The following is a 13691-nucleotide window of genomic DNA, read 5'->3' on the forward strand; positions in this document are numbered from 1 at the left end:
TGACAGAGCAGTTTGGTGGGCACCTGGTATCCAGACGGGGTCAAACCACATCAGAACAATTCATATCCCTGAATCCCACCCTCACAGCAGTCATCCAACAGACCACTAAAGCTCCTGAAAGCTTGCAGCAGGTTGGTTCCTGAACCATACCAGCTCCTTATTTCAAGGTTTTATTTTCTCTTCCTTAACTCCCCTCTAGCTCTAGCTTGTGGCAAATCACAGCTCATGAAGCTGCATGCCAGGAGGCTCCAACTACTTGCCTGAAGAGGTGAAATAAACAGTGGGCATTTGCCAAAGTACTCCTAACATTTGGCGCAGTTCATTTTTCAGGACATGCAGTGCCAAACTGGCAGGCTGAACAGGAAAGAGAAGGAATAAGGAGAGTAAAACCTTTCCTCTAAGCGTTTCTGAAATGTTTATCACAGTAGCACTGAGACATTCATAGCCCTTTCATTTTTCTCTGAAAGGAAGTGCAGAAAGATGATGTCTTTCCATAAAACCCCAAATGAATCAAGTGGGAAGTTTGAACAAACTTGGAAAATAAAGAGCGAGCTGCTTCTTCAGCCACCACTGACTTCAGCAGGAATTGAAGATGCTTAATGAAAACTGGGAAAAGCCTCTGACAACAAATGCTAGATGAAAAATTGCCAAAGTATTTAAAAAATCACACTGTCAATAAAAGTGAAAATTATCAGTGCAAAATCATGACTGTGAATACTGAGGGGCTGTAGGTGAAGTATAAATAACAGCATACTGCTGAATTCCGAACAGCCAAAACACAAGATAAATTCATATAAAGGACTCTTACAAAGCTTTATTAAGTAACAGATACAAATTGTTATTTTTTACATCCAAACTGTCAATTTTAAGTAAAACTAGCATGTAAGGCACAACTTCTCCAACAAGCTACCGAGACTCAACATAACAACATGTAACAATGTTCCTTTTCGCCATACTGCATGGAAGCAGAAGGGTATGCCAGGAACTGCCTCTGCATTCCATTCCTCTGGCTATCTGACCGCCTAGTTCTGCACGCAATGCATTTTTCATGAAATACTTTGTTCTTTGAAACAGAACAATTGCGATCACTTTCATTATGGTCCTTAGGAGCATTCAGACAGCCAGAGTATTATTCACCATTAAAACTGTGATACTTGTTATATGTAAAGAAAGCCCCTGTCTGATAGCTGCAAAATGCTGCTTATGGATTAACGGTTACTGTGATGATGACTATAATCCTCAAAATAAAGGATTCCAACTGAAATACTGTTTTTTCTGTTCTCAGGGAAGTATTTTAGGACTAAGAACTGGAACCAAGTTTTTCTTCTCATCTGTTTTAATCTGGAAAAAAGTTCATGTCAGCATCCCTCACTGACACCTTGTTTAAAAAGCAAAATACATCTGAGCACACAGTTACCAACTGCCTGGTTTAGCGGAGTACTTTCTCATGTACCCGGGATTGTGCATTCTCTACCTGTGTGTCTTAGTCAAGAGAAAGAACACAGTCAAGAAAAAACCCCACATCAATACTTGGGCTGTTAAATGCTACATTATTTTACAGACTTACAACTGAGCACTTACTAGCAGGATATTACAGTACAGATATTCCAAAGCCTCGCCATACCAGTAATATCTCACTATATAGTTTAAATAAAGGCTCTGGGTGTGGCTGCATCAGTTTGTACACAAATACACCAGAGACAAGCAGCCTGAACCAACTGAAAAGGTCACTCAGTGCAAAATAAGCCACTTTCCAGTGCACCAGCTGACTAGTGGTAATAAAAGGAGGCTCAGTTTCTATTGAGGTACTTCTGTGTGTGAAATGACCTATCTAAATGTATTTGTATCGGAACCCAGGTAAGATAATTGCCTTAAAATAAAAATATTTACTACCAGAAGAAAGGTTGTCTTAGAAGGCACGCGCTTTCACATTCCCAGTCCAAAAAAGTGCTTACAGTAACAAGCAAGGAATACTGCAGTTGTATCCAAAGGAAGCCACACTCGGATAGTTATGTTTTCCTTTGTTGTGGTTGTCATAAAAAACCTCCAAGTTATTCACAGTTCCAGCATTCCTAATGTTAAACCAGCAAATTACAGTGATGAATCACATTGTAAGGCTAAACGTAAGAACGCTTCTCAGTGCAGTACATTCCTGAGTCTTTGGAACTCAAAATAAAAAACTAGTTCTTTGAAATATACAATCCTCCATCTTTTTGGCTCATATTTGACCTGCTTTTCTATTGCCATTTTTTAAAAAATTCATTAGAAAGTAAGTTAATTTTTACAAAAAGTAAATTTTTTGAACCATAATGTATCTCTAATGTGAGCCATAACCGATGCTCCAGAGCCTTGGTGATGGGCTTGTGTTCCTGCTGGAGGACTGAGGACTGAAGGAAAGCGCAGGTGATACAGAGAAACCTAAAACATAGGGGAAAAGGAGAAAAAAAAAAAACAACAACCATACTCAGGAATGGTGGAAGAAACAAATAATTGCTGTTGATCATCTCCTGAAACATCAGGCAAGCAAGTCTAATGATTCATGCAAAGTGAAAGAACCCATTTAGCTTATTGCCTGTTTAAAAGACAGCTTAAAAGTATCAAAATTTCGTAGGTCTTCCTATTGAGGACTTTAATTAAAGAACTGATTAAGTCTTCAAGGGGGGCACAACACAGTTCACCTCAGCAAGTAACTTTCAGTTTGAAGTTGCCTTAATTTTATCTGAAGTATCAAGCATGTGTTTAACAAACAGGACTGCAGCTCACCATAACATGGACACATCTATAATAAGGTGATTTTTTTTTTAATAGCCATTGCCGATTAGAGACCTTCCAAGTGAATGGGTATTTTCTGCGTATTTCTGAGAGTTTGATTCTGCAACACTACAAACAGGTAAAATAGGGAATAAATATGATGTCAAAAAATAGATAAAGCATGACTGCAAGATCAAAAGCAGTGGAGGAACAAACTATTCCCTGAGCAACACAACTGTCTTCTACAGACACGTGTCCTTTGTTCCCTAACATTTACCCTTCCCTGTCTCTTACAACAACCCCAGCTCCCAGCTCTGCGGAGCATGCGGGCAGCACCAGAGATGCAGCACGTGCTGCAGCTTATCTGACGTCACATGAACTGACTGACCAGCCAGCTGCTGCCAAGCACGGTACCAGCAGCTGAGCCCCACTTTACTTCCCCTCAGCCACAGCAAAATTGTGGCTCTCTCTCCTCTACCCATCTGGTGATTTGTATGAATTCCTACACTTTTAACCTGCTCCCTATTTCCAAGGCGGCTGAAGGTGGCCAAGAGTTTCAAAAGAACTAGCAATGGGTAAAGGGGAGGTGGGACAGGAGGGTGGGCAACAGATTCCCTAGGGACTTGGCACAGTGCTTGTTGTAATACCAGTCAGTATACAGGCTCTCTCATCATCATACCTTCCCACATTCCATTCAAACGCAATAGCTGGGCTTATCAATCAATTCCTTTATAACTGGGTAACAGCTGCTTACTGTTATGGCTGTGTTGAGGAGTCATCCTTGGGGTAAATGCTGGATGAGTGTGCTGTTCTTTTGGTGAGAAAACGGCATGATAGGCTGCAAGGCATTTTAAACAAAACAAACAACAAAAAAAAAAAACCAAAATCATTTCACATGGAAATTATTCCTCTGTATCTTGCAGCTAATGCACTGTAAGATGTCATGAAAAAACACTCTTCTGTAATCTTTCATTCTCTTACCTATGATCATAACAGCTGTCCCTGCTAACAGTGCAAAAACCGTGAAGAACATCACTTGATAAGAATCAAGAAAGTGCTGGAATACACTGGCTCCATCTGTAAAACCGATTAAGAGGAGACAATATTGAGTTAAAAGAGCATCTTCTCCAATCTGCTTTAAGAGTTACCAGTTCTTAATTTAAACTGAAATAGCCAAAAGAAGGTTTTTATTTATAGCAAATAAGTATAATCAACTTAGATAATACCACTTCAATTCAAGTAACTATTTCCAACAGTCTTCAAAATTTGCCAATAACAGCCTGAGACATTGATATACAATGTCTTAAGTGTGTTCTTTACTTTCTCAGCCCCAAAATGCTGATCTGTTTTCAAAATAACAAGGCACACTTGAGAGTAAATAAAAGCAGAGCAAAGAAAAATTACCTTCAGACAATTTAGCACTCGGATTCATGCCAACTTCAACAGAGTATTTTGGGCTGACCCAAAAGGAAAATATGTTCAGCGTCAGTCATAATGAGCAATTGTATTCAAGTCTTCTGGCCCCAGTGAGCAGCTTACATGACAATGATAGCATTAGCTGCCAGCTCAGATTTTAACACACCCAATTTTGTAACCTCATGAACATCAATAGAAATTAAAGAGGTTTATTCTGGCATATGAAGTCTGGGGACAAACTTACGTCTCACTAGTGCGCTGGTTCTGTCAGTCAGGTAAATCACTGTCACTGGGATAGTGATAGACTGGTCAGTCATAGGACTAGAGACAGTTAGAGTGGTTGATATGGATCCCTGGCTTGGAACTCTTGGATCAGACAGACTAACAGTGTAGACTACATAACTAGGCAGGCTGTAGGATTTCTCCTTCTCAAACGCCTTCACTGTTGGTGACCCACATTTCACCTGTCAAGGAAAAAAAACAACCTGAAACGGACTGCTTGAGAAAGCAGAGCACATATCTATCTTCCAGGCCACGTGTCAGAAATATGTTATTCCACAGAACCAGAGCAGCTCACCCCTCAGCAGCAGTCAGACTTGGTTGTGAATTTGCAGCAACATTTGCAGCACTTCACCCCTGCTTATTGTTAAGGTTCCCCTATTAACTGCCATTTCTGCAGGTCTGGGCTAACTCCATAGAGGCAAAAGTCGAAGCATCCCTCGCTGGGCTACATGAGCCATGGGCAGTCAAACAGGTACATGGGCCACTTGGAGCAGGCAGATTTCCTGCTTCCCCACCTGTGAAGCTGGTTAACACATCCCAGCCAGTGTACAGGTGAGCCTGCCACATTTCTACTACCCCAAAAACAAAAGTGAAAACTGAGGAGGAATCCATACCAAGATAAGTATTTCCAAATAATCTCAGGAACAATCTTTACACAGTAAAGGCAGCACAGAGCCCCACTGGTTAGAAAGTTGGTGTAACAGTTCAAAACGCTTTCAACCGGGCTGTGATACTTTCCAGGAAAACACTCACCTCCAGGGCATCAAGAATTTCAGTGGCACCAAATATTTTCACATCAGAGCTTGTGTAATGGTTACTTAAAAGCATTTCTGTCTGGTCAGCATAAAACCCAGGATTGAATGGCACCTCAGCGCTGATCTGCTCCCCAGAGAAGTGGCTGCATTGGATTGAAGCTGTAACTCTGAGCGCAGTTTTACCCACGCTGAGATGCTTCAGCTGCTTGTCAGTAAGCCTCTGCATTGTGATGGAACAGGTGTAATGTCCTGTATAAACAAAAGCAGTTGGACTGTTAATTGCTCATCTTTATGGCTTTTTCTCCATGCAGAGTGACATTTCTGTGACATCCTTAGAGAACAGCTAGAAAAGGTGGTAAAACTGAACAAAAGCAAGATCAGGAGTGTGTAGGTGAATGGGACAGTGTGTGTGCTGGTCCAACAAGCACAATCCCAGTATGAAAACAGCACAAGATATTTTCTTGTCCCAAACTAAACATCGTTACAAAAACCATTAAAATGGCAGTTTCCAGTCACATTTTATTTCAGTATGCCAGTGAGACTCAATTCCACTTTGAATATAACATTTATGCTAATATTGACAGAAAGGCTTTACTGAAAACAAAATTTAACACCCTATCTCATATTCTCTTCACCCCAAGTTAAAATTTTAGCCAGTCACCGTGACCCATCATCAATTCTGTGGAGAAACGGTGTATTGTTTATAAAATAACAACCTTCAAGCTTCTTTAAAGGTTAGATATTCACCACATTTCTAATCTCTTACGGGACCTATTAGTCTATTATTAGAGATGAAGATAGTAAAAAATTCCCCCAGTATGGAAGATACAAAGTGTGGGAGCGTAGCTCGCTGAAAACAGGCATGGAATGCTAGAGGGCCTGCACAAGGAAAACTCTGTTGAACAGTTTGTCTAAACTAACATAGTAGGCCTCAAGGACGCTTCGACCTTGAGGGTCAGAATAGAAGAATTAGAAGCTAACATCCGTATAAGGTGGAACGTGTTAGTATTAATAGTAAAGTGATAGGTAGAAGCAGATGACTGATGTATGTATAGCACAATTGGAGTTTATGAAAAACTGCAAGTCATGATGACTTTGGAAAATTATGCTATATAAGAAAGTGCATCTGTACAATAAAATGAGTTTCCTGATATAACTCATATTGAGTCTTTTGTGGATTCTCCAAACTCCCGTCTCCGCAACAAAGCATAAGTAACAAACAGAACTTGCTAGGTAGGTATTTTCCCCTTATTTTCTCTCCCTAACAAAGCGGCATGGGCAGCCACTATTATACAAGGCATAATAGTGTTTTACACAATGGGTACAGGGACTAATCTAACAGATAATTAATGTTATTTCCATGCAGCCCACAGTGTTTTGGTTCTTTTAAAAACTCTGTTATAGGTATGAAACACTAACACATGTGATAGACTTTCACGATTTTATTTCTGTTTGCACAGTATCTGGTAATTTCCCCTCCTTTTCAGTCCCAGTTCATGTTGTTTTGGGGATACGTAAGAATTCTACCTTTCCTAAGAAATTACAGCACTGAGGTTGTGCAGGAAAGTTTACAGCATGATAATTTCCAGAACTGTTTAAATTGCAGAACACAAAGAATTCAAAATTTATTACTTTCACCAAATTTTCTCATTTACACCATTTCCCTCATTTTAATCACTGAGGTTAGTTATACTGCGATAACTACAGTGGCAGAGCTTTTAAAAGGCCAGCATCGAACACAAAGAATATTTGGCTGTAGAGGAGAATTTGGTGAAATCTAAAGATCCTAGTACACAGACATTAAAGCTCATGATTGGTCCTCTTATGCCTAGCCTTAACTTCCACTGTGTGTAAGCAGACGGTAAAGCCATTGATGTACGGCCAGAAAACACCTAAAAGAGCCACTAGATGTATAGACCTGCAGAGACACCCAGTTTTGGAGTATTTGTCACCTGAGTGCTTATCTGAACCAGCTGAAGGAGTGTTTTCCTTCCATAGTATAACAAATACAGGGCCTAATATTCTTTTCTAAATTGTTATACACGGGGCAACCAATTCCTGTACAGCTCAGCTGCAGTGTAAGATGGCAGCTGCTACAACTCTGAAAGACATATGAAACCGGCTGCCACTGATTTCTGGCTTTCTCTGAAGACAACTAAATGTTTTCATTACACGCAGAAATCCCTAGAGTTAAACAAGGAGAGTTCACGTTAACAGCTTACTGAAGCCTGAGACCCTACAGAGCAAAGCTCAGAGGCTTCAGAAGGAAATATGCCAAGTCAAAAGGCATTTGGACTAAACCACAGCAGAATTCAAAGTGTCTGCCTGGTGTGTGGCATCTTGTCTCATCTTACCTGAAACTGCATCAAATCCAGGTTCTGCTATAAAAATGTCATGTGCTGGGAAGTCAAATGCATCACTGTTAAAATCTAGATGGCAATTGATAATGGACTGTGGCTGTAATTCAGCAATGGCTTCAATTTGAGCAGGCAAGCACTCGCCTAAGGGAAAGAAAAAATAGATAAATCTCTAATTAATTAATTAGAAAAGAAAATTATAACTAATTAATTTCTAATTAGTTACAAGCAAAACCATGGCTTGAAAGAACAGGTACCAGTGCTACCTTCTAAAATATTTTTTACAAGGTTATGATGATCTTAAAATAGCTGGAAATCATAGAGAGCTGTCCTATCTCAGGACTAATCCCAAAGAGACAGTAAACGAAAATTGTATGTGTTGTGGGTTGGGTTTTTTCCCACAGGAATAACTTATTTACAGGAAAGAACAATCTAGAGAGAATTTTCAGCTCAGATGTGTCTGTTCAGTAACTTATATGATCCTGGGAGTCTTGACTTACATCTTAGTATCTGGGAAGATGTTTTTTTGGTAGGCTAGTAATTTACGTAAGGCATAATAAAATAATATTTGAACAAGTGTTACGTGTTAAGCTAAAAACTAAAAGGAACCATAATCAAACAAAATACAGCTTATGAAATAGAGGACATAATACAATGCTTAATCTTTGTACTGATTCTAATTGCTGATAATTTCTGGAAAAGATTTAAGGATGGTAAACACACTCAGTAAGAAAAAACAGTAACTTCAAGAAGGCAATAGGAATTAAACATAAAAGAAAACAATCAGCTGATTGCTTATTAACTGGTTTTTGATATGATCAAAAATGACATTTCTATTTATCTACTGATTTTATTAGTTGTGAAATCTTTGTAGTGCCCCAGAACACCCTGCAAATTCAGTAACATGGCCCTAAGATTCTTCTAGAGCTCCTGGGATTCCAGAAAGGCACTAGAGGTTCAGAGATGTTGCTACACCAGCTTCATAGACCCTTAAAAACAAACAAAAAACCCAAACTAAAACACAAAGCAAAACCATCTACCATGAATATACAAACACACAATAAACAATTAGTATAAATCTTTTTTTTATCATACCTTTCAAATTTTTATTTCTTTCCCCAACTGAAACAATCACTTTTGAGTTTGCAACTCCTTGTAAGCTTGTTATCACTCCACTTACATGTGTTGCTGTAGTCCTCTGGGGTGTATTAATCAGTATCTGAGAAAAGGATGAAGTACCTTGTTACCAAAAACCGTTTTAACAAATAAAAATTAAGGCAAATCCACACACATGCTTGTAACAGAAGAGAAGACTCCAAGAGGTTGTGCCTCTCTTTATGAAGAAAACATGCATTTCTCTAATTTTAGAAACAGCCTTTAGAGGCAATTCAAGCTAGGAAAACCTTTTTTTTTTTCTTTCTACCCAACCCCTGCAAGTTAACAGGTGTAATGCTCTATGTCTAAATTGACTTTTAAGAGAATGTCTGGTGCTTACGTTAGCTGATATAGTGAATTGTGTCAACAGTGCGAGTGCACTGTGAACAAACAAAATAATTTGAGTAGTTCTGATCAGCAATGCATATGGTACAACACTTTAGAAAGTTCTTGTTGGCATCTCATCCCGCAGCGAAACTTCACTCGTAACAGCAGCCATATTCAAAAATTGTTTAGCATCTGGACACAACTTAGCCAAGCAAAGGAATCAAAATGCACAACATAAGAACAGTATAGGCTAAAAATAGAAACTATTATGCCAAATTTTCCTCCTTAACATAGATGATTAAAAAAACCCCATGACGTGTTTGGACACAAACCAAATACTTTTCAACCATTTCCATTTCTAATACATTTTCCTTTAAAAAGAATGTTTCTAAATATTTATAACAAAACCAGATTTTTGGTGAGGGTCCATCCAAAGCACACCAACTTCGGCAGTTCTGGAAGGATTTAACAGTGCCTCACCTCTCTGTATGTTTTAAGTAATCCAGGGATCTCATAATAGACAGTGACCACACCAGAATCCCTTGCCACTGCTACGCCCGTCTTGGAGTCGACCTGAAGGACACTACTCAATGAGGAGCTCCACACACCCGGCAGGCCTGAGAAGACACACCATTTGGACATGGTTCAACAAATGTATGTTAACTGAAGCATTTCTTTATCGCGTCAGTGTCTGTGTGTGCATACCCCCTGCACGGGGGCTGCACGGGCACACGCACTTCACAGAAACAACATTCTAGTGTCTCATGTGATGGAAGGCTGGCAGCCCAACACCTAACTGACTTGCAGCTACTTTGACAAAAGCCCATTAATCCTAAGAATCAAATACAATACAGTGAGCCAAGTTAGATAGTCCTGACTCTGCATGATTCCCATAAAAAACAAGCCTTTCAAGCTAACAGAAAGGAGATGTCTGAAGTCTAATACTCAAGAATTCAATACAAGCAACATATTGCATGGTACAATTAAAATTAGAGGAGGTGATCAAACCTATTTTTATCATTAACAAGAACAGTGACACTCGATTCTGAACACACACCATAACTTATGCATTTAATTTTCCTGAGAATGAGAAAGAGTCACACTGATGTAAAATCATACAGCTGCAAAAACACAGCAACTGAAGTGCCGCCTACCTTCTTGGTTTATCAGTGCAGTGCTCAGGCAGAGGATATCACCCACCACCACATCTACGAGTTCAGGAAAAATGGCATGTTGCACAGGAAGTGGGATGTAGTCTGCAATTCCACTCTGTTCTGCATCCCAGACTTTAAGCAAGGTGAAACCTACATTTACAGTCCGGATTACAAATGTGTTGTTTGTGGCTCCTTTCCCAATCTGTACAAAGTCATCTCTATGGATAAAAAGAAATGCTTTTACATTAAGGCAAGTTTGCTAATGTCATTATCTCTAAAATAAATGTAGGTATTGAACTCTTTTTAGATGGTTGACTTCTTGTTTTCAACGATGGTTATCTTGTAATGAAGACTGACAAAATAAGGAAAATATAAAAATGATTCAGGTGCTACTGAGGCAAATTTCAGTTCTCACATCATTATGCTGAGAAAATACTGAGGTCATAATTATGTATGAGAACTACTTCCTAATTTTAAGAATTGTAGAACTTTAGAATGAGGTAATTTGTCTCTTTTCCCTTTTCTCAGGGAGTTAAGAAGCAAAGAAATTTAAACATCAATATGCAGCTTTCCAGCCATAACTTCCAAAGCTAAATGACACTCGACTCCGAATGGTGAATTTCAGTAAATATCCGAATTTCAGATATTTAACAAAATTCACCATTTCCAAACCCACTGTCACATGGAGCATTTGTAAGTGCGCCCAACACAGAGACTGCCACCTGGGCAGCACCACACAGTCAGGCAAGGTCTTGACAGCAGTAGGGCTGGGTCACCACAGTGCTGCACCTGAGGTTAATGAGCAGTGCTTCTCTCTATAGGACTAATAATTAGCCCTGTGCTGAAGCAGTTCGGCCATGTCTATCTTGGAAGCTAGGGCAGTGTTATCTCAGGGACCTCTTTATGCTGCAGAAATTTCTGCAGATCATTTAGGTAGGAGAATGAGAAAACCTTACATTCAACCTCTCCCCCCCCCCCCCGCTTTTAATCACGATCACTGTGTTGTAACTGCAAAGTGCTCTGCAGAAAACAAGCTATGTTACAGTACTGGAATTAGTGATTGTTTACTAATGACCAAAGAAGGCTGGTTATAATATTTATTATTCTTTAAGGCAGAGACCAAAAGACCCTTTGAGGCTTGGCACTGCTGTGCAAAGGCTGTACAAGCATATCTGAAGACACAGACCATGATCCAGAATGTGCACCATCTTATGTAAGACTTAAGTGAGTCAGTGTAACAAAGCACTAGGAGAAAAGAGGAGAGACAAGGCAAATGCCAGTAAGATCAATTGTTTATATAGACCACTGATGTACGCAATCCGATGATCCAGAGCCACTTAAAGCACAAATGTACCCCAGCATGCCCCACTGAAGATCATGCTTAGCTGGCCAACTTTCCACCTGCTAGAGAATATCGAATGCTAACTGGAACTCCTTCTGCTACGGTGCCTCTGAAGACCAGAGATAAAGTCCTTTCTTTGCTATTCCCAGTCCAAGCTCTATCTTCACTTCATATCTTTGGAATAATCCTTGTCCCTTGCTTCGGCTGGGCTCTGTGTATTTGGCCTTTTTCATTCTCTGTAATGAATTCCTGGGATAGATACCTACCTGTTTGTTGCAATGCTGAGCACAGAATTATGTGAATGAAAAGTATCTCCAGAGTTATCGTGAAAGTGGACCGTAAATGTCAGTGTCACACCCAGGGGTAGAGCCAATAATGCCTCTCTGTTTTGTGTACACAGTGTAGGACTCATGGAGATTCTTAGGTATGAGATGGGGTAGACCTGTAAAAACATTAGCAGTGAAATGCAAAATTAAATTGCTTTTTTTGACACTTCTATAAAAATAGTCATCTAAAAGGGTTCTTATTATGCAAATAAACAAACCTTCCTTTATGAGCCAGTTGCTGTATATTTAGCCATATGACACTAGTGAGATATGGAGCTTTTATTATCAGTACCTATATTTCACAGAATCATGGAATACCTGAGGCTGAAAGGGGCCTCTGAGATCATCTCGTCCAGCCTGTGCAAGCTGGGTTATCTAGAGCCAGTTGCCCAGGACCATGTGCAGGCAGGTCTTAAGCATCTCCTAGGATGGAGACTCCATAATCTCTCTGGGCAATCTGTGCCGGTGTTCAACAGCCACCACAGTAAAGAAGTGCTGTCCTATGTTCAGACAGAATTTCATGTATTCCAATTCTTGTGCGTTCCCTCTTGCCCTGTCACTGAGCACTGTTGAGAAAAGACTGGCTCTGTCTTCTTTACACCCTCCCACCAGGTATTTCTTAGTATTTTTCTCTAATAGCACTGGTAATTGAAGCAAGCAATCATGATGTAGAAACACTTATCACAGACTTCGGAGACTACATTATTATCCTATAAATTAAAACTGTTAACACTCCCTGGATACGCAAGAGAACAAGTTGCCCCTGGACTTCTCTCCCAGTAATTTTTGAAATAAACAGTGTAATTGATTCCCCAGCTACTAGAACAGAAATAACTTGCAACATACATGAGAGTAAAGGGATGAAACAGTCACTGTTTCCCCAGTTGCCTTGCACCAGGTGAGAAAGCCAAGGCAACACACGTAGTTTCCAGCAGCCTTGGCTGTGTTTGAGCAAAGGTTTGCCCACCGGAGGAGAGGTGAGCATAGCTGCAAAGCTGTTCCCTAGTGATCCTTGTCAAGCAGCATCACAGACACTGCAAACTGCTGCCCTCACAACAGGCCTGCAGCAGTCTGACAAGAGGGCTCCCAGCAGTGGGAGGCCCACCATCTCTGCTCCTGAGTTGTGTGCTGGGGTGGTTCTTCTGACATATCACTGGGCAACCCACCCTGGTAGTGCAGCCAGGCCATCCTCTGAGGCACAAGCTGATCCAAGTGAAGTGCAACAGACAAAAGCAGTCACAACTGGCATCCGACAAATCCTAACTGGTCAGCAAGCTGCTGCATTTTGTTGCCTCAATTCCTTTCCTCAACCAAGACAGAAGTCAGGAATTGCTCCAAATTCTTCAGAAAAGTCTGTTAAGGTTATCCATCTGTGCACACCCCCGCATTTTTGCGGCAACACTCCAATGAAGGACGTTTGTCTGAAGACAAAGACTTCACAACCATTTTTTTGTTCTGCTTTTTAAATAATGTATTATTACCATTCTTGATTAACTTATCTAGGTTAACTAGCAAAATTACTCAACAAAACCAACTATATCTGTCCTTTCTGTTACAGCTGTTGGAAAATAAATAATGGAAGGACAAAGAAAGCAAAACCCCTCAAACATATAAAGGAAACTATTTTAAAAGAAGCCCTCAAGCTTATCTTGTAGGAAAATCCCTTTTCCTGACCTAAGAGGCTCAGCTAAAATGTAAAACTCTGCAATCTGAAAATATACATGTCAAAACTTAAAAAGGAAAGCACAAATTTGGCCTCAAGCAAATAGCATCTTCGGTGAGTTGGGAAAAAATAAAGGGGGCTAGAATATCAGTATATACAACTG

General features: G+C 40.0%; 1 protein-coding gene across 1 annotated transcript in view; it reads right to left on the bottom strand.

Moving 5' to 3' along the window:
• Positions 1-794: 794 nt before the first annotated feature.
• NUP210 (nucleoporin 210) overlaps positions 795-13691 on the bottom strand; it is a 78562-nt gene continuing 65665 nt past the window's right edge. The window contains exons 31-40 of the mRNA XM_086470026.1: positions 11806-11981; positions 10198-10415; positions 9524-9660; positions 8657-8780; positions 7559-7705; positions 5203-5453; positions 4412-4631; positions 3733-3828; positions 3506-3589; positions 795-2418 (exon numbers count right to left, since the gene is read on the bottom strand). Coding sequence (XP_086326152.1) covers positions 2318-2418; positions 3506-3589; positions 3733-3828; positions 4412-4631; positions 5203-5453; positions 7559-7705; positions 8657-8780; positions 9524-9660; positions 10198-10415; positions 11806-11981 — 1554 coding nt within the window. The 3' untranslated portion in view covers positions 795-2317. The remainder of the gene's footprint in view (positions 2419-3505; positions 3590-3732; positions 3829-4411; positions 4632-5202; positions 5454-7558; positions 7706-8656; positions 8781-9523; positions 9661-10197; positions 10416-11805; positions 11982-13691) is intronic.

This window comes from Leptosomus discolor, chromosome 9 (assembly GCF_034619465.1).
Source record: "Leptosomus discolor isolate bLepDis1 chromosome 9, bLepDis1.hap2, whole genome shotgun sequence".
Lineage (NCBI taxonomy): Eukaryota > Metazoa > Chordata > Aves > Leptosomiformes > Leptosomidae > Leptosomus > Leptosomus discolor.